The 20,053-nt window shown below is 35.1% G+C and overlaps 1 protein-coding gene across 1 annotated transcript; it reads left to right on the top strand.

Moving 5' to 3' along the window:
* Positions 1-272: 272 nt before the first annotated feature.
* On the top strand, positions 273-4,804 carry LOC137410466 (zwei Ig domain protein zig-4-like). Its single transcript, XM_068095882.1, has 7 exons — positions 273-476; positions 739-793; positions 1,225-1,331; positions 1,571-1,805; positions 2,448-2,623; positions 2,970-3,115; positions 4,226-4,804. The coding sequence occupies exons 1-6, from the start codon at positions 399-401 to the stop codon at positions 3,108-3,110; spliced, it is 792 nt and encodes a 263-aa protein (XP_067951983.1). The 5' UTR covers positions 273-398; the 3' UTR covers positions 3,111-3,115; positions 4,226-4,804.
* Positions 4,805-20,053: the final 15,249 nt, after the last annotated feature.

The raw sequence follows: 20,053 nt of genomic DNA on the forward strand, positions 1-20,053 counted from the left end.
ATCACCGAGATGCCGAACATTTGGTATTCCTTAAACCATATTTTAGAATGAGCAAACCTATTTACTATGGCAGTGAGCCCACGTCAGAGTGTATTATGACTGGCCGATGTACTGTTTCACTTGGCTGCTGTTTCATTTCTGCTCCGCCCACTTCAAGTTTTATATTGTCTTTGGAGACGGTTGATTGGCTCAACTGTCACGCGTGTCACTTCGTATGACTTGAATATAAGTAGGGTGGAACTATTAGCTTCATCATTAACGATAGACAAAACACCTGTGTGCTTCTAGCTCTATCAGCGCATAACCGTTAGCTCTTTAAGCTTGCAACAGCGAATACGTGAACCTTTAATATCTGACTGGAACTCACATCGCGAAAGAAATCACCAACAGTGTTAACTATGCATTGGATATCGGAGGAAAAATCTTTGGCTGCCGTCTTAGCCAGTCTTACACTCATAACTGCTGCCATGGGGTCGGTAAGTAACCAAATAAAAATATATGAATGATAATTCATATATTTCAATAATTCAATACATATTTCAATAATTCAATAAAAATGCATCAATAATTCTTTTAATGCATTTTTAGCTAATTTACCTTTAACATTTGCCTATCTTTGTTGGAAAATTTTTTTTCACTATTAATTTAATAATCGGCACAAACCTCCGTAGAAATAGTATAATAAAGTATAACTGTCATCATTTTAAAGCGTTTATAAGTTATTTAATTCTTTTACAGCCTGTGAAATTTCCAAGTGCTGGTGTGAGAATTACAAAGAGGAATGTGTCAGCCGGTAAGTATATTTTAGGTTTTGTCTTTTTGCTCTAGTGCTTCCTTTTAACTTATAGAATTATGGCAGAGTAAAATCAAATTAGCTTTGATGGGGTGCAGTAGTTTCGCCTAATATCTCGTACAATAACAGCTGTTGTATATTGCGCTCCATTGCACAAGGTAACGCTACATGGGGCTACGTTATGGCTTATGTTGCATTTTGGTTTGCAGTCAATTTTTGAGAATTTATCTAAAATGTATATTGTCTTTTTGCTACACCTCAACAGTATTTAGTAATATTTATCATATATTATTTATACATTATACAAAAAATTCATATTTTCTTACAGTCATCTCTTACATATATTATTTTGCTGAATGCAGTCTTAGGCTGTGGACTAAATAATATTTTGTATTTTCTGTTTTTGGTAACACTTATAGTTTTTTTTGTAGTTGACAAAGTGGTCCCGGCAGGCAATGACATAGAACTTGAATGTAAGGCGAACGGCCCGACACCTCCTCTGATCCACTGGCTATACAATGGCGAACATGTTGAGCAGGTATTACATTATATTTGCAGACTTTTTTAGAGCACTTAATACTACTTGGTAGCCAGCCAATGCAGTTTTATACCTTTTCTGTTATATTTTTAGTTTAAAAAAAAACCTTTTTAGAGTCTGGTTTAGATAAAGGCAAATTCACTGCATATAGAAGACACCATAGCTAGTATTAAAACACCACTTTGATTAAATTGGTTTAAAGTTTTAAATCTGCTCTTAATTTTAATTGGTGTTTGCAGAGTCCATTAGACCATCTGAGTTCGAATCTCATGGCACCGGGAAACTTTCCGAATGACCGTTCTCAGAATTATTACGCCAGCGTGTCTACTCTGATCATCAAGGAAACCGACTCTTCTAAAGCGGGGATATACACCTGTGTAGCCGATCTTGAGGATGAAAGGCAAACAAAGTCCTTCAACATACAAGTTACCCAACCGTTGCTAGGAGACGACAGCTCGCAACAAATAAAGCGCAGTGAGTTATTTGAGAGCAGTGAATAGAGAGAAATGCGGTTAATCCTTTATTACTGGAGAGATTAGTGCTTGATCGATGGCTTGCAAGTGCAGGTTGTTTGTATGAATACATGGTTTAAGGTTTCCATGACATCCCTTAGACACCAGTGAATAGACAGTAAATAGCACAATATTATGTGCAATGACTTCTTATGTATGTATTGTAGCCAGCTGAAAATGTGGCATCAGAATTATAGCCTGTGATCCTACAACAGCTTTACCAAGCTTTTAACTATTTCATTTTAAATCTCAATCTTATGTAAATGTACCAGTACTTCTGATCAGTTGCCCCCCATTTCTTTCTAACCTCAATTAACTGCGGCAAAAGCCTTTTTATTTTCACAGCAGTTTACTATTTTTACAGCGATTTACTTCTCTCAATAATTTTTCCGCAGTTCCCAATTTAAAGATTTCCAAGCACTAAAGTTTTACCAACTATCATACAACTGTCACCGACTGCCATTTGCTTGTCACTAACTTGTCATCAACTGCCATATGTCTGCCACTAACTTGTCATCAACTGCCATATGTCTGCCACTAACTTGTCACCAACTGCCATATGTCTGCCACTAAACTATCGCTAATTGTCACCCTGTTGCTTTAGCTGAAGCCATTGATGAGGACCCAAGAATATACTTGTATACTGAGCAAGTGTACGAGTTTGAGGGAGTCTCAACCCAGCTTATATGTCGTGCCACTCAGGGCTTCAACAAGCCACCACCATCCATCACATGGACGATAAATGACCAGCCAATCACCAATAACACGGCTGGCTTCCAGGTAGGTTCTCTTAACCCTAGTGCTTGCCTTCATGTTTCAAAGCAATTTACGTTTGTCGATTCTATAAAAAGTGCTATTCTACAAAGAAAAGGGAAAAAGAATTTACGAATCTAGCTCATAAAATAGGAATACCTTTTGCCAGGTGACTCACTTTCGCAACCAATGATCTGGGTCTACTCATCTATGAAGCAAAACCATCAATCACACGAGAACTCTTTTCTCACGCAAATTTCTTCTCTAATCTGCTTGATTAATGTGGATATTACCATATATTTGTATTATTAATAGCATCAATGATATCAACAGATATTTAAACAACTGCTAATGAGTTTGTTAATCATTTTAGTTGATGAGCAACGGAGATCTCAAGATATTGAGGACATCTAATGTCCTTCATATGGCGGAAGTGAAATGTATCGCAGTTGGCAGCAATGGAAAAACTGATGTACGAAAGCCATTCATCTATATGTATGAGCCAACAGAGTAATTTAGGTAAGTTATGATCACCAAAATAGATGTACTCGACGAACATTGAGATGGCAAATGTGATTACCTCATGTACTCATACCAGAACCTATAAGAAAGTTCATTAATCCATGCATGTACATCATGGATTATAATTAATCCATGCATGTACATCATGGATTATAATTAATCCATGCATGTACATCATGGATTATAATGAATGCTGTTAGTCCGTGTACATACACTGCAGACTATAGAAAAATCTCATTAGTCTATGTATGTACACCAATCTATGTACTTATACCATGTACTACAAGAAGTATCGTTAATCCATGTACATACATCACAAACTAAAAATGTTATTAATTCCTGTACTTACGCCTTGGATTATAAGAAATGCCTTTAATTTATGTACGTATGCCCTAGACTATAAGAAATGTTATTAACCTATGTACTTACACCATGGATTATAAGAAACGTCATTAATCTATGTACTTACGCCATAGACTATAAGAAATTTTATTAATCTGTGTACTTACACCATGAACTACATTATGTAAGAAAAGTCATGACGTATGTACTTATACCATGAACTACATCATGTAAGAAAAGTCATGAACGTATGTACTTACACCATGGACTACATTAGGTAAGAAAAGTCATGAACGTATGTACTTACACCATGGACTACATTATGTAAGAAAAGTCATGAACGTATGTACTTCCACCATGAACTACATTATGTAAGAAAAGTCATGAACGTATGTACTTATACCATGGACTACACTATGTAAGAAAAGTCATGAACGTATGTACTTATACCATGGACTACATTATGTAAGAAAAGTCATGAACGTATGTACTTATACCATGGACTACATTATGTAAGAAAAGTCATGAACGTATGTACTTATACCGTGAAATATAAAAAATGTCATTAACTGTTTAATAACCAAGTTCTTATAACTGTCATTTCGTTTATCTGTGCATTAGCAATTGTTGGTCTCCCAGGGGAGTCTACTCCGACTCTTTTTAACATAAGATGGCAGAGATAATTTTGTTAGGATGACTTGTTATCGGCAGCAGCCATGACCAACTATTTCACAACCTCTTTTAGTAGCACTTTATCTTTTACAGAAAAGTAGATGAGAGCTCAGTGACTGTTGGATGGTTTTTCAAAGCTAACAAGAATCTCTTCGCGCATGCCTTTACTTGCCATCATCTCTAATCAAGGGAGACAATCTTCAAAAAATCATCTCGGCAGGCATCGGCTATATATCTCTGCATACACAAAGTGACCAATCACTCTATTGTGTATATTTATTTTGTATTTATTGTCCATTGCTGTTGTTCAGTAATCTCGCATATGCTCCGCTGTGAATACAACGAGATTGTTCTAACCTAAACATCGTCGCGACTACTACATTGCGTTAACTATACATATATCTGATGAAAGTTGACTATTATATCTGATGACAATGTTGTTTATGGTATACTTTTAGATAATATATTTTATAAAAGCTTGTCATATTGCATATTATTCGTCAATTTTAACAACAAATTTTTGGCGTTGTAATGCATCCGACATGCTTTCCATTCCTAACCTTCAATGTTCATGAAGTTCTTTCTTACGACTAATTCTTAATCGCTATATATTTTTGCATGTAACAACTATTTTTGAGGATGAAGTTTAAAATAAATGAATAAATTGTCCCACAGCTGACACTTAAAAAAGTCTCTACTCTCTAATTATTTTGTTCTGTGACAAAAATACCAGCTGATAATAGGAAAACTGCATACACAAATTCCTCCACCGCATGTAAAAACCCAATGACATGTAAAAGGTTTCTGTATGATGCATTTTTATCACGCTTCAAAACGTTCTACATGTACGTACATATAGAGCATATGTACATGCATGAGCATGTACACATGAACATATGTACATGTATGTACATGTACGAACATGGTAGTGTGTGACACCATGGATTGGCTTTATTTACTTAGACCGAGTTCCTTCGAGGAGTAGTCCTTTTATTTATGGTTGAATTTTTATCAGGAACATATACATCAACCACCAGCCCTCCTTCCCACTACTATAGTTTATATAACAATTGTGATCCTTTCTGTGTCTTTATATATCAAAATACTTGTAGAGCTTTAGTTTGCTTGTATTGTTAAACAAGGAAGAAAAATTTAGTTTTATAATAACATCACTATATTATTATTTAATAAGTTATATATTTTATAACATACAGTAATAATGTACAATATTATTATTGTATATTATGCTTTCAGTTGAGCAAGACTGAAATAGCTTGGCTTGTCGCTATCGGAGGAAATTAAATTTTTAATATCGGATATTAAATATATTAAATTAAATATTTAATATATTTAATATCGGACCACCAAAAATAGTGAGATTAAAAACAACGTCACTATAATACTTCTTGCATGATTAAAAATGAAAAATAAGCAGTGGCAAAACAAGGCATTGTAATAGTTTCAACATTGCAGCGTAACAGTGCTATGAATAATAGTTTCAACATTCTCATATCATATGAGAATGATATGCACCCACTCGAGCTAAGGTTAAAAAATTAAACAGATTTTAGGCTAGGTTTTGAGATATCAAAACCTAGCCTAAAAAATGCTCAGAGTGACAGCATTACAATGCTAATGAAATATATGCATAAAGACAATAGATATGATTTCATTGAATGCGGGGAGTATATTTGTGAAAATATTTCGACGAATGAGGTTGCATTAAAGTGTAAACAGAAGCACATTGTGTTCAACTCCGTCACATTTGACCGGTTTTGTGAGAAATTCCAACCTATGGCCGTTTTCGTAATGGCTGCGATCAGATGTTCGTTTTTGAGCTTTTAAGAGCTTGTAATCACATTTCCACATATGTTGGACCTACAACACAGCAGAGTAAGACATAGTGAATCTTTTGACACCAAATAACTGTAATATGAATCTTGTTGCAAGTCAACCTTTAAATTACTTCTATTTAGTTTTTTGCTCTTTATAAACATATCTTTTTACAAATAAAATTCAAATTTTTTTGCTCTTATGTCATTGTATATAAAAAACAAACTTAAATATCCCAAAATAGTTTTGCTTTTTTCAAAAATATCTCCTATCAAAATTATACAAGTTAGAAAAATGAACGCGCTAAAAAATCTGGAAATATGCATAAAAGGTGTGCTGTTCAGCAATAACAATTTAAATCATTCAGTTTTCTTTGCTTCTATGACTTTGATCTGATTATATGATCTGACCGAAGCAACAAATTAATTTACGTTTATTGTAATGTCCGGTGTTGGGGAGATTCTCAGGATAGACAGCAGTTGCTCAACAGGCTAATGGCTATCATTGTAATATCTTTCAATAGCTAGACTTAATTGATGTGAGAAGTACGAGAAGTACGTGGCAAGGCAGGTGAAGGGTTGCATTATGGGATCTGCAGTTCTGTGCAGTATTATGTCATCAGCGCTTCATATCAATGGGCCATGAATAGCAATAATGTAAAATGATTTTGCGAGCAAGATAAATTGCAAAACGGCCGGATGTGGCTCGCGGACCTTGAGTTTGACACTTGTGGCCGCTAAAGCAAGGCAGAGCAAATCAAAATTGAAAATAATTGTTTTTTAGTGTCAGATCTCATTTTTGAGGGTGACATTTTTTTAAGGAAAAATAATTTCATCAACTTTTTTTCATGTTTGTCATAAGTAAAAATACTGTAGCTTCTATCATCTAGCGGAACTCTTTTGAATTCTTCTTCCTCTTTCGTCCCATTTAGAGTCGTTTAGGGGTCGCCATGGCAAATGGTAGGCTATATCTTGGTACAGAATATACTGTTAACAATTGCTCATGAGATTTGACACAGAAGTAATTGCGGCTGAATACCTTCCCTAACACCATCAGTGGTCCTTCTGTGAATGAACCCCTGACCTACTGATTGTATCTGACCATTAACTACTGAAACCTGGCAGCTGATTTATCAGAACTCTTGCACAATGTTGAGAAAGATATTTAAGTCTTTTATCATAAATGTAGAAATTTACACTCTTGTTTTGAATGTATTGAATGTATTGAAGGTATTGAACGTATTGAACGTATTGAACGCATTGAACGCATTGAACGCATTGAACGCATTGAACGCATTGAACGCATTGAACGCATTGAACGCATTGAACGCATTGAACGCATTGAACGCATTGAACGCATTGAACGCATTGAACGCATTGAACGCATTGAACGCATTGAACGCATTGAACGCATTGAACGCATTGAACGCATTGAACGCATTGAACGCATTGAACGCATTGAACGCATTGAACGCATTGAACGCATTGAACGCATTGAACGCATTGAACGCATTGAACGCATTGAACGCATTGAACGCATTGAACGCATTGAACGCATTGAACGCATTGAACGCATTGAACGCATTGAACGCATTGAACGCATTGAACGCATTGAACGCATTGAACGCATTGAACGTATTGAACGTATTGAACGTATTGAACGTATTGAACGTATTGAACGTATTGAACGTATTGAACGTATTGAACGTATTGAACGTATTGAACGTATTGAACGTATTGAACGTATTGAGCGTATTGAGCGTATTGAGCGTATTGAGCGTATTGAGCGTATTGAGCGAATTGAACGTATTGAACGTATTGAACGTATTGAACGTATTGAACGTATTGAACGTATTGAACGTATTGAACGTATTGAACGTATTGAACGTATTGAACGTATTGAACGTATTGAACGTATTGAGCGTATTGAGCGTATTGAGCGTATTGAGCGTATTGAGCGAATTGATTGAGCAATAGATACAATGAGCTAGCCATATGTATGAGATGAAAAAAGTTATAATTTAAAAAGTACAATAATGGTGCCAATTTTACTGAAGAGAGACAACAAGTAATATAGCCCATGAAACAAAGCTGAACATTACAGGGCGTGAGACTCCCTCCAACAGGTACCACTACATTAGCCTTAAGATAAAGTTGACTCATCACAGTCAGTCAGCGCCAGGCAGTAGCTCTCCTATATGCCCAGCAGCACAGCAGGAACAGTAGGTTACCACAATTCTCTTCCAATATTCAACTTGTCAGGCACTATGATGCAAGCTGAGACATTCTTGCATGAGGTTTATCTGCATATTTTCTGCATACCTAATTTTATATTGCAATAAGTGGTGACTTGATTTTTTTTTATAATAACTCTGTTTTTTTATAATGAAAGTGCATGCTGAAAAATATTGACCAATCGAGACCAACAGCGATACGGAGAGAAGTGTTATTTTTATTCTACATGTATATGCCTTAAATCATTTTACTTGCCACAAGATCCAGGTTCATTTTAATTATAAACGTGTGGTTGAGGAGCCGTTTTATTCTGCGCGTAGCGAACTATCCATAAAGAGAACTGCAAGGAAACAATGTTCACACTTTAAATACCAGAATACAATTAAAATAGATTTCTGAATCTGCTGAAAGCTAATCAGCCACTAATTTCAATATCACTCTTATATAACTTGACCTTTGTGCTGACCTTGCTCAGATCCTAGACTAACTGCTAAGTTCATCCAATGCCCATGCAGTGTGAGTGTGCTCACAGAATACCAACTATTCAAAGAATAGCGTAATCAGCCAAAGAATTTGATATGTAACATTACATTAAATAGATATAAATCAGGCTGGTGCAGAGGACGGCATGAGAATTCACCTATAACTTGTCATTAATAATACTTACGTTGCTGTAAGTGACAAATATATATATACACCTAATGGCCTTGTTGGTGGGGCAGAGTAGACTAGGGTGCGTTTCCGCCAGCCAATTTATCAGGATTACACAACTAACTCGCTGGGCTAAGGAGGCCAAGCGTTTGGGAAAATGTCTCTATACTAATTGCCCTATTACGATGCCAGCTCTCAAAAGCCTGTGTGTGGGCAACTGATCAATACTCGATTCCTAGAACCTCTGATATCACCTCTTACTTCTTTCATCTCGGCTTAAGAAAGTCTCTGACCTCATCACGATCAGACTAGACAGTTTGCAACAACCAAAATTTTTAAAAGTTTCTATGGAAGTCGATAGACTACTTATGAAACAACTCAAAGACGCTGTAATCACCTGGATTTAGCGTCAGTTTGAGACTAACGTCATTTGGCAAATGTTAATCGTTAATAAAATGTCTGCTTTTTGAGTGTCATCTTGCTGCCACTCGACATTTAAATAATTCCTTCCTGCTGAGCATTGATCAACAGTCCCCGAGTGCGTCACATGAAAGCCTCTATCTACATGGCTAACCTACTGAGATGTATAATGCATAATGTATATAGATGTTTGACTGATGGGAAGAGAGTTAAGTGTGTCTATTCAATCACTCGTAAATTTATTTTTATTGATTGAGAATTGGTACAACTCCCAATGACAGTTTAGCATCAAATACTCATAGACTGCAGGTATTATAAACTCGTGTTATTTAGAGGATGATAGTCAAGCTATGGCTGCTTGCAATATTGCATATTGTTTTGTAAACTTTAAAGATAAACTTACACAAAATCTTTGTAGATTTTATCAGAAAGTATCGATATTTTTCTATTGTTTGCAATTTGTTTTTAATGTTTGAGGTGATCTGACGGCCATGATGTTTCAAGATTAAAACCGATAGAACTTGATCGCGGATTAAAATGTTCGGATCCATTGAATGTGCGATTATGACATCTGTAATTGCAAAGAGACCGACAGAATAACGACTCAAGGCACTTCAACATGAACAGCCGATATCAACTATTGCAACGATAACAATTAGTACGTCATTTTGCACGTTTTTTTCTGAGCGTTTTGATTGCGATCAAGTTTTATCCATTTTAATCTAAAAGTGTCCTGGCAATCAGATCACTTCAAAAACAATCGCTAATGATAAAAAATACCGATGCTTTCTGATACAATCTACAAAAAATGTATGCAAGTTTGTCTTTACTATTTAAATATTTTTAAAATAGGGTTGTTTGCTCCTACATTTATATGCATGGTCACTATAGCCTGAACATGTTTGATACGCTGAATATCGACTGTATGAACTAAGTTTCTTTTAAATAAAAGATCTAAATATATATATATATATATATATATATGTGCATAAGAACTTTTTTATGCTAAATTGACATAAAAAAAGTATAGTCCACCCTCGTTTTTTTGGAGTAATACAAACTGGGTCCATGCCCATCCCAAAAAGGTTTTGGCATTAAAAATTGAGTACTGTATAGTACTATACATTAAAAAGACTATATTGTCTCTCACACATACTCCTAGGCTACAATATGATACAGTATTTATATACAGAATACATGAAAGGGTAACATATGGTTATATCTGCAACAGGGTAGAGTATAATATTAATAACAGTAATAACAACAAATGAAAATTACTGTGCAATGCTCACTCAGGCGCATGCATTTCTTGAATTGCCTGTTGTGAGAGCCACCTGTCGGTCAAAGTTGGCATTTTTCAGACAAAAATGAGTGCATCAGACAATGTCCGGTCCACAGAAGTTGTCCAGACATTTGAAAGTCCAAGGAAGTGAAGTTGAAAGAAGCGAGAGTCGACTGTAATTTTTCAGATCTGATTCAAATTTAGATCTCTTCTGTATAAATAAACTTAGCATACCCATGGCCCTTTTTCAGATAAAATTTTTTTTAATAAACGAATAATAGAAGTTTGCTCAAACACAATTTATGACACATAACTTGTGATTCATTTTCTTGTCATATATAATCTCTGCAATGAACTCTAATACAAGAGTTTTAAAATTGTAATAGGTTAGGATAAAATTGCTCAAAAGAAAGAAGAACCTTATTTTTAAACTAAAACCTAAAAATAAAAAGTAAATAAAATATAAAAATAAAATAGAAACTTTAGCACACAGTCGATTATGGTCAGTAACTCGGCAGCAACAGTGAATATATGAATTCATATAACTGACTGTCTTTTTCTCTTCTGACTGTCAAACCCAGACATAACATGACAAATGTAATGAGAGAAATCCCACTGCGTTTTACTCTTTCCAGCAATTCCTGTCAGCTGGTGGGATGCCATTAATAAGATATGACATACCGGCTGAGACAGTAATCATGAAGAGTTTCTATGCAGTCATCTGAAGACTTCTGCAACCAGCACAGAGTGCAAAGATATCTAGTGGAAGTAAATACTATATTTAGAGTGTTACATCTAAGCATTTATTAACTAAGGTAGAATCCTTCCTGTGAAAGATATAAAGGCTTTGATAGTACAAAGGTAGAATCTGGTGAGAAGGACTAAGAAACACTCTGCTAGTATAGCAGAGTATGCATCACTTGTGGAAGTTTACCCTCGCTGATGAGACACAGAAAACTTTTTTGTCCCTGAACCAATGACAGTTTAGTAAACAGTAGCAATTTTAGCAAATTAAACCTTGACCTCTGCTGATCAACAAACAGCTAATTCGGCTTTGATATTTTCGATCAAGACATACTTGGTGTTTCAGATGCAAATTCTGTTCTCTGTACAAATTTTGTTTACAAATTTTGTTTACGAAATTAAACTTTTACAAATGTTTGTGTACAAACTTTGTTCTCAGTAGATTATACAATTTTGTTTGACAATCAATTTGTTAGTTTAGACCTTGTTCCCTTTGGTCAAAGACAAACTCAAAGGATGGCGCCACTTTATGATTCACCAGAGAAAGATACTTTTCATGTGGGGTTTAGGCTTCCATTGACACGAATCTGGTGTAATGATTCAGCTTATAGCTTGTTTTAGTATAAACTCTAACAGATGTAATCAAGACTTATTACGGAAAGTACTTCAGTATAGATTCTTGTCAGTATAAATATTTCATTAAAAAACTAGAATGTTGACCTACAAATATTACAGACAGAATGCATCTGCTCAGAATAGAGCTTTGTCTTATATGGCTTATATATTATTCTCTGAAGGGATGTTGAAATAAGGCTACTGCTTCCGTGCAATGCTATTATAAGACCCAGGCTGCTCATTAAGCAAATATTGGAAATGTTATCATATGCGTATATCGTTATGCAGTTTTACTATAACTATTCCTTGATAGTGATGTAATCATATCACACGATATCGCATATCGACAGATGGGAAATCAGTTTGATGTGAATCTCCAAAAGTTGTGAATCAAGCATCAGTGAAATCTATACTATAACAAGAGCCGGATTTTTTTGTCCGTCTGAAGCACGCTAAGAAAATATTGCGCTCTGGGAATTACACTGGGATGTCTGAATTTGAAGCCAGGCGTGCTACTACTTCACCACTCGACGACCTTTCCACATCTAAGAATTATTATGTACTTACTTATTACACATGATGATCTTTTGTAATTTTGTTCCCAAACAGGTTTAAATATGGCAGTAAAATCTTGGCTCCTGATTGGTTTTAGTAATTGAGTTTTAGTAACCAAAACCTATATCATTACATTAAAAATTAACAGTTATAAAAAGATAGGAACACAAAATTCCAAAATTTTATTAAAAATGGTTTGAATCAATGAGTTTTAAGTGGGCGCCCTTTTACATTTTAACAGCACTTTTTGAATGATAACATAATTTTTACTACGTCATTTGGAATGTTAATTTTTAATGTAATGATATAGGTTTTGGTTACTAAAACTCAATTACTAAAATCAATCAGGAGCCAAGATTTTACTGCCATAGGTAAACCTGTTTGGAAAAAAAAGCTTCGCACACGGGGCTGCCAGCGCATTAGTATGAATAATATTAAAACTATTTCTTACCTCTTTGAGTAACATGAAGAACAATACCAGCCACCGGAGTTGCCAGTCGGAGTACATCAGAAGAAGAACTGCTTACAAGATCAAATTACTCAGTCCTACTAGATAGATTTTACTATATTTACACTAGTTAATCCAAATCAGTCAAAGCAAATTATACCATGAAACGAAAAACAAAAAAATGAAAAATAGTAGAATAAATTATGCGTATTGGAAGAAAAAACGTTTTTTGTATAACGCTGTTCTATAATGTGGATTGGCAAGGCGTTTGTGTTTGGTATAAGCCATAAGGTGTGTTTGTATAACTGTAGTGGATTTTATTAACAATTTTTAACTTGCTTCTTCTAGTTTATCATTGTTGATTTTGACTCCCTTTTTTATAAATATAGCTCCCCCATATAACATACATAGCTTCATATAAATATAGCTCCCCCATATAACATACATAGCTTCATATAAATATAGCTCCCCCATATAACATACATAGCTTCATATAAATATAGCTCCCCCATATAACATACATAGCTTCATATAAACATAGCTTCCCCATATAACATACATAGCTTCATATAAACATAGCTTCTCCATATAACATACATAGCTTCATATAAACATAACATATAACGCGTATTAGCATTGAATTAAAGGCTTACTTTCATGTCTACAGAAACAATTATATTTCTTTTTTCTAGGTTTTTGAAAACTGTTTAATATTTTTTACTTTTCTACAAAGCGCCTTTTGAAGTTAGTCATGTGATACGAATTTCTTCATTTCCACACCGATACATGTAAATTATGCATACCTTTTTCCACATAATTGTTAACCAATGCTAGGAGACAAGAAGGTAATCAAATGATTATGATGATGAAATATTTTATATCCTGGTTCTGGAGGCAGTCTTGTATCATACACCTAGACAGTCTGTACCTGCAATCCTGCATGCTAATGTTTTTGTAGATATAGCCTTTGCTCAAGGTGTAGTGGGAGTGCTACATAAGTTTTTCATTGTAAAATAGGTGACAAGTGTGTAACATCACGCTATTAATGGCAAAATATCAAGCTGTTGTCGTAAACATCCAACTTCTATGACAGATGTCATCACTGCAACTGACAGTCTTGCAACTACAAATTCTGAATAAGTTCTAGATGTCGAGAAAACCTCATGAGATAAGGGCATGTGCTACCCTCTTGTTAAGGCACTTGAAAGTTCCCTATACACAGGGACACACATGTGGGTTACACATATGGGTTATGCAAATATGATACACAGCTGTATAATGCGCATAGGGTATGCGTCTGCATATGGTGTAAGCGTATAATAGGGATGCGTATAGAGTATGTCTATGGTGTATTCAGTAAGCTATCATTTAGACACGTGCATATCCATAAACTTGGAGTTGTCTGCTACACGCCGTTCTCAGTGATATGCGACTCATACAGGAATTACTTCCCTATGGTACATACCAGACACAATTATTATAGAGCATATATTTAGTTATATTAGACTAAAATCATTACTTATTTATAAAGATTTCAAGCTATGGCTTTTAATGAGGAATCAACAAGTCTACACTGATTAACTTATAGTGATTTCTACTGGACTCGGTTTTTACCTCCCCTTTTACTTTGATAAATACTAAATTTATACTACCATTATTATCCTAAAATGTCAGGATATGCGATTAGAATTCAAAGGACGTACTTATACCTCACCTGTGTACCCCTTATGTGTAGGGAATCTGAAAGCATCCTAGAACTGGATATGCATAAGTTTGGAAGCCCAGGCTATCTCAATGTCTCAGATGTAAATATCTTTGCAAGCGGTGTGTAGGAGATAACTCCAAAATTATGTCTATGCGTATGCCTCAATTATTGCTTCTTGTGAGCCCTTCTTAACCGTAGGTATTGTTTCCTCCAGCTCTAAAGAGGTACGTATAGGGGGTCTGAGAGCATAATTATTCTAATTTGCTGTAACTTCTGATAATACTTTGACTGATGAATTGCCATTCTAATCAATATAAAATTGTGTATCACATTTTTAATGAGCCCGGATAGACACCCTATCTCTCATATAATCATTAAAAAGAAATTTTAATCTTTCCTATTAGAGGGTTAGAGTGAATGAACTACAGATTACCAGCCACACAGAGTCACAGCATACAGATTACCTAAAAAGCACCCATATCCGTAATCATTCTCTGCAAAAACCCCAAGTTGTCTATATTGGATTTGTTTTTGCGGTGCAGACTGTAAACACAAGCGGGTGCATGGCAACAACCAGGGGCTAACAACATAAATAAAGTTATCATTTGTGAATGGAAACGCAAGCAATGACTGACCAGGCAATCCATCATTAATTAGGAAAGGTGCACACACAGTTCAAAACAACAAGCAATAGATATCTTCAACTTTGGTGAACATCTTCACACTGTGTATGCTGGTTCAGGAAATTGATAACCATTGAATTAACTTATTTGGCTGCTGTCTTAGCTGATTGGACTTGCTTGATGAGTTAGATTTTATAAAAAGCCTAGTTGACTTTGCTAATTTTACTGTGCATTCAAGACACCCAGGCCATAGATTTGAGCTCTGATTTTCTTATTAAGTTTAACATATTTTATAATAATATATAAAAACATATTTAAAATAGGTCATCTTTTGCCTTTAATCATGTTATCTGTTAACTTTAAATAGGTCATCTTATGCCTGAAAATACATGTGGGTTGTCTTTTGTCTTTAAATAGGTCATCACATGTTTTAAATATGTAATCTCTTCTCTTGTATTTTATTTTGATAGCTTTAGCTCGCTCTCTAAATTTTACTCTCATAATAAAAACTAAAAATCTAAAGACAGGTTTTTTTACATTTAAAAATAATAACTTTATATGATTATACCGTTGAGACCAACCATTAATCACAAACCAGTTGGTCGATCAAAACAAACAAAATATTGAAACCATTTTTATCAAAGAATCTATTCTACCATAGTTGTCGTTGAAAGGAATGCATCCTATTACAGACGTTAGTAGCAACCTGCACCGAAGTTAGCTATCAAGCGTGGTCAGTGTGTGGCAGGTTAATGAGAGTATTATATTATTTAGGTCTATGCTTACAATGTCAGCACAACAATAACATGAGTCATCACCTGTCAATAACAAAAAAAATGGTGAGGATTCGTAATGATATGTGATTATAATTGTCACACAATAATAAACAGCAACAAATAATGTTAATATGAATATGATAAATAACCGTGATTAAATTTTTGCAACAGCGATCGTTTGAGCAAGGTCCGGGTTCTTTTTTGTAGGTAAATAGCTTGAACATCGGTGGCAAGGACAACTCTATGAATATAAGTGAATAACATGAACATCAATAACGAGGACAAGTCTATGAATATATATAACGTGAGATGCGCATAGTCAAAGTTACAACTTGAGCGTTTATTCGAGCGTTTTAATTTGTAATTTTTGACATACTGCATACAAAAGTAATTTCTTTGAATGTTGGTAGTTGCGGTCCTCACAGCGCTCGTCTTCTCTACCGTTCTGTGTTTCCACTTCGTCGTGACAAAAGAATTTGCAGAAACTGCAAGAGCAGACCTAGAAATAGTATTTACTTTCGTAAGACCAATGAGATGCATAAAATTCTTTTATAAACTAACTTAATGTGTTTATGCTCAGACAGTGGCATGCAATTTCTAGCCAGTGTCATATTTAATAAGATGTGTAATACTGCTTCTAAGGCTAGACAACGGAATAGGACCACAAATACGATTGCAAAACAAGACAACTTTCAAAGCCAAGTATGTACATCAAAGCTTATGAATAAAAAACCTCGCACTTTCGATATATAAGTCTTGCTTGTTGTTATGACATTTGTGGTTAGATTACTTTTTTTGATAAAATCCACAAATTTTTTTATAAAAAATTTGCATACATTGGAATGTAAATCCTTGACATGAACAACATTCTTATTCTGTTACTGCCTATTGATCCTGGTGAACTATACTTATTAATGTCTGGAACTCTTCGTCTCTCGTCTAAACCTGGCTACCGCCTTACATGGGGTTCTGTATATAGCAAACTCTCCTTAAAGAGAGCTGCTCGTGACGAAGCAATGCTCAAACATTTTGTATTCTAGAATACAATTAAAATATATTTCTGAATCTGCTGAAAGATAATCAACAGCTAATTTCAATATTACTCTTATGTAACGTGACCTCTATTCTGACCTATCACATACCCCAGACTAGCTGGTGGAATGTCCTCTTATATGCTAGCCACTTGTGGAACAGCTGCACGCATTCATAATTTTAGTAAACTTGTTCTAATTATATAGTTACATAATATTTCTTATATAAACGTGTAGACTTGACAGAACTAAGTTGCTACGTGATAGTGTCTGCCTAGTCAACTGTTATAAGCTAGACACATGAGAATAAAATACATCTAAGTACTATTATTAAATTAAAGTTGCGTATCTTCTCTTGTAACTAGTAGTTTCATTATTGGTTAACCTTCCGGCCACATTCCGCAAAAACCCTCAATTTCTAGGCTGTATTCTATAAGCACCCTCAATCTACACACATACTTATTATCTACAGGCTATGTATTACTCATGCACTCAATGCAGGGCAACATGCTAAGCATAGACTCAGTCGTTCCCTGCTTTCTGTACACAACGTCAACCTTTCGGCTACAGTCCACACACTCTCAATCTTCAGATCACATTCTACACAGTTGGAGTCGTCACTACCTGAGAGTAGTACCCTTCAGTTCCCCACAGTGTTTATCTACAATTGTCCACCAATCTTTCCTTTTTACAATATGTTCTTAGCCATCTATAATTAGACAGCAAAAAATTTGGACGTCAGTGTTGCTCTATAGTCATACATTGTCATTGTTGCAGTCATAGTAGTGTCTATAGTCATATATTGTCATAGTTGCAGTCATAGTAGTGTCTATAGTCATATATTGTCATAGTTGCAGTCACAGTAGTGCCTATAGTCATATATTGTCATAGTTGCAATGACAGTAGTGTCTATAGTCATATCTTGTCATAGTGGCAGTAATAGTAGTGTCTATAGTCATATATTGTCATAGTTGCAGTCATAGTAGTGTCTATAGTCATATATTGTCATAGTTGCAGTCATAGTAATGTCTATAATCATATATTGTCATAGTTGTAGTCATAGTAGTGTCTATAGTCATATATTGTCATTGTTGCAATCATAGTAGTATCTATAGTCATATACTGTCATAGTTGCAATAACAGTAGTGTCTATAGTCATATATTGTTATAGTTGCAGTCATAGTAGTGTCTATAGTCATATATTGTCATAGTTGCAGTCATAGTAATGTCTATAGTCATATCTTGTCATAGTTGCAGTCACAGTAGTGTCTATAGTCATATATTGTCATAGTTGCAGTCAAAGTAGTGTCTATAGTCATATATTGTCATAGTTGCAGTCATTGTAGTGTCTATAGTCATACATCAATTCTTACATTTTACGCTCACACCTTAGCTTAGCATAATCACAAATAACCAGTTACAACCAGTTTGCCGCAGATAAGGTAGCCTTTCCCAAACTAGCTACATACTGATTAAGCCATGCAAATTAATTCATTTGCTTTTGGGTGACCTCATAGCATAATTATACTATTTTTAGCAAGTAGCTTTGCAGCATGCCAAAGTTGTAATAAAATAAGACCACTAATGTGCATAGAGTTACACACCCAAAGGAGCTGGCAACTCCATATAGTATGGACTAAACGCAGGGAGTCAATTATTCATAAAGATGGTGGATTGTAGTAAGATGCATTGCAGTCCTAGATCAGTGTGCAGTGCTTTGACACTGTTAGCCGTCTCACCTTGGGAATACACAGCTGTAGAGGAATGCATACGAAGAGTCTAATTGTGTGAGGCCCAGCTCACCTGCATAGCTACTAAAGACCGTGCCACCATGGGAAGCTACAAGTTGATTTGATGGGAAGCTGAAGTTGACATCGGCTGTCCAAAAGGAGCACGTGCAGAAACATAGGTAAGAAGCATTTTTAAAAGTTCACACTCTTCCATTTATTCTCTTGAGTGACCCTTGGGTAGAATTTGTACACAGGTTAGTGCATTATAAGCCCTACCACTGCTACCAGTGTGATGAGAGTTCATTTGTGATAATACAATGAATATGTTAAGCTTCTTCAGGTGAGCAACTGTATGGATTATGTCACAGATAGCCCCTTATGAATGAGAGAGAGATAGCGGCATAGCATAGCTTGTCGACCTTCCAACCGGGTAGAACCAACCTTTGGACTAGTTGGTAGACAAGCTTGCAGTAAGTAGATACTAACACCTAGTAGTTTCTGATCCAAAAACCGTTGGTCATCACACTTTGAAGGTAGCTGTGGTTTAGTTGATCTGATACGTGTAGTAATTTATAGAAGTAGCCAGAAGCGCATTTCATGTAAGCTAGTAACTGCCTTGTTATAGATGGCTAGCAAAACTAGGTAGCCTCTGAGATTGGACAGTTTAGTACAATTCTCGGCGGACAAGAGCGACGCTTGCATAGTGTTTAATGAACTTTGGCAAAAACTTGACGATAGTTCTCTGCAGTGTACATATATTACTAAGAAGTCATAACTAATATGACTAGGTGAAGTTATGTGATTGAAGTCGATCTTAACTGTATAATCACGTAAATTTATTATTTGGAAGTGCGAAAAAACCTGTTTTTTGGACTCGTAACTTTTATTGTGAGAAGTAAAATTTGGTAAGAGAGCTAGGATGGTCAAGATGAAATACAAGGGAAGAGGCGACCCATTTAAAGCAAATGATGACTTATTTAAAGGCAAAAGACAACTTAATTGTATTTCAAGGCAAAAGATGACATATTTAAAGACAAAAAAGATCTATTTTGAATATATTTTCATTGAAAAAATAAGCCTAATCAGAATATCTGAGTTTGAGTTCAGACTTTTTACAAAATCTGATTCACCAAAGTAAGACTAATAATATCTTAGGCATATGGGCAGTCATGTCTTTCCTGCTGACATAGAAGCTACTTCACTCAAACTTCCATCTTAGTTGTTAATAATATAGTTCTCTTGTAGTAATATAGTATATATAGTAGTGTGATTTC

This window comes from Watersipora subatra, chromosome 1, assembly GCF_963576615.1.
Source record: "Watersipora subatra chromosome 1, tzWatSuba1.1, whole genome shotgun sequence".
In the NCBI taxonomy this organism is placed as follows: domain Eukaryota; kingdom Metazoa; phylum Bryozoa; class Gymnolaemata; order Cheilostomatida; family Watersiporidae; genus Watersipora; species Watersipora subatra.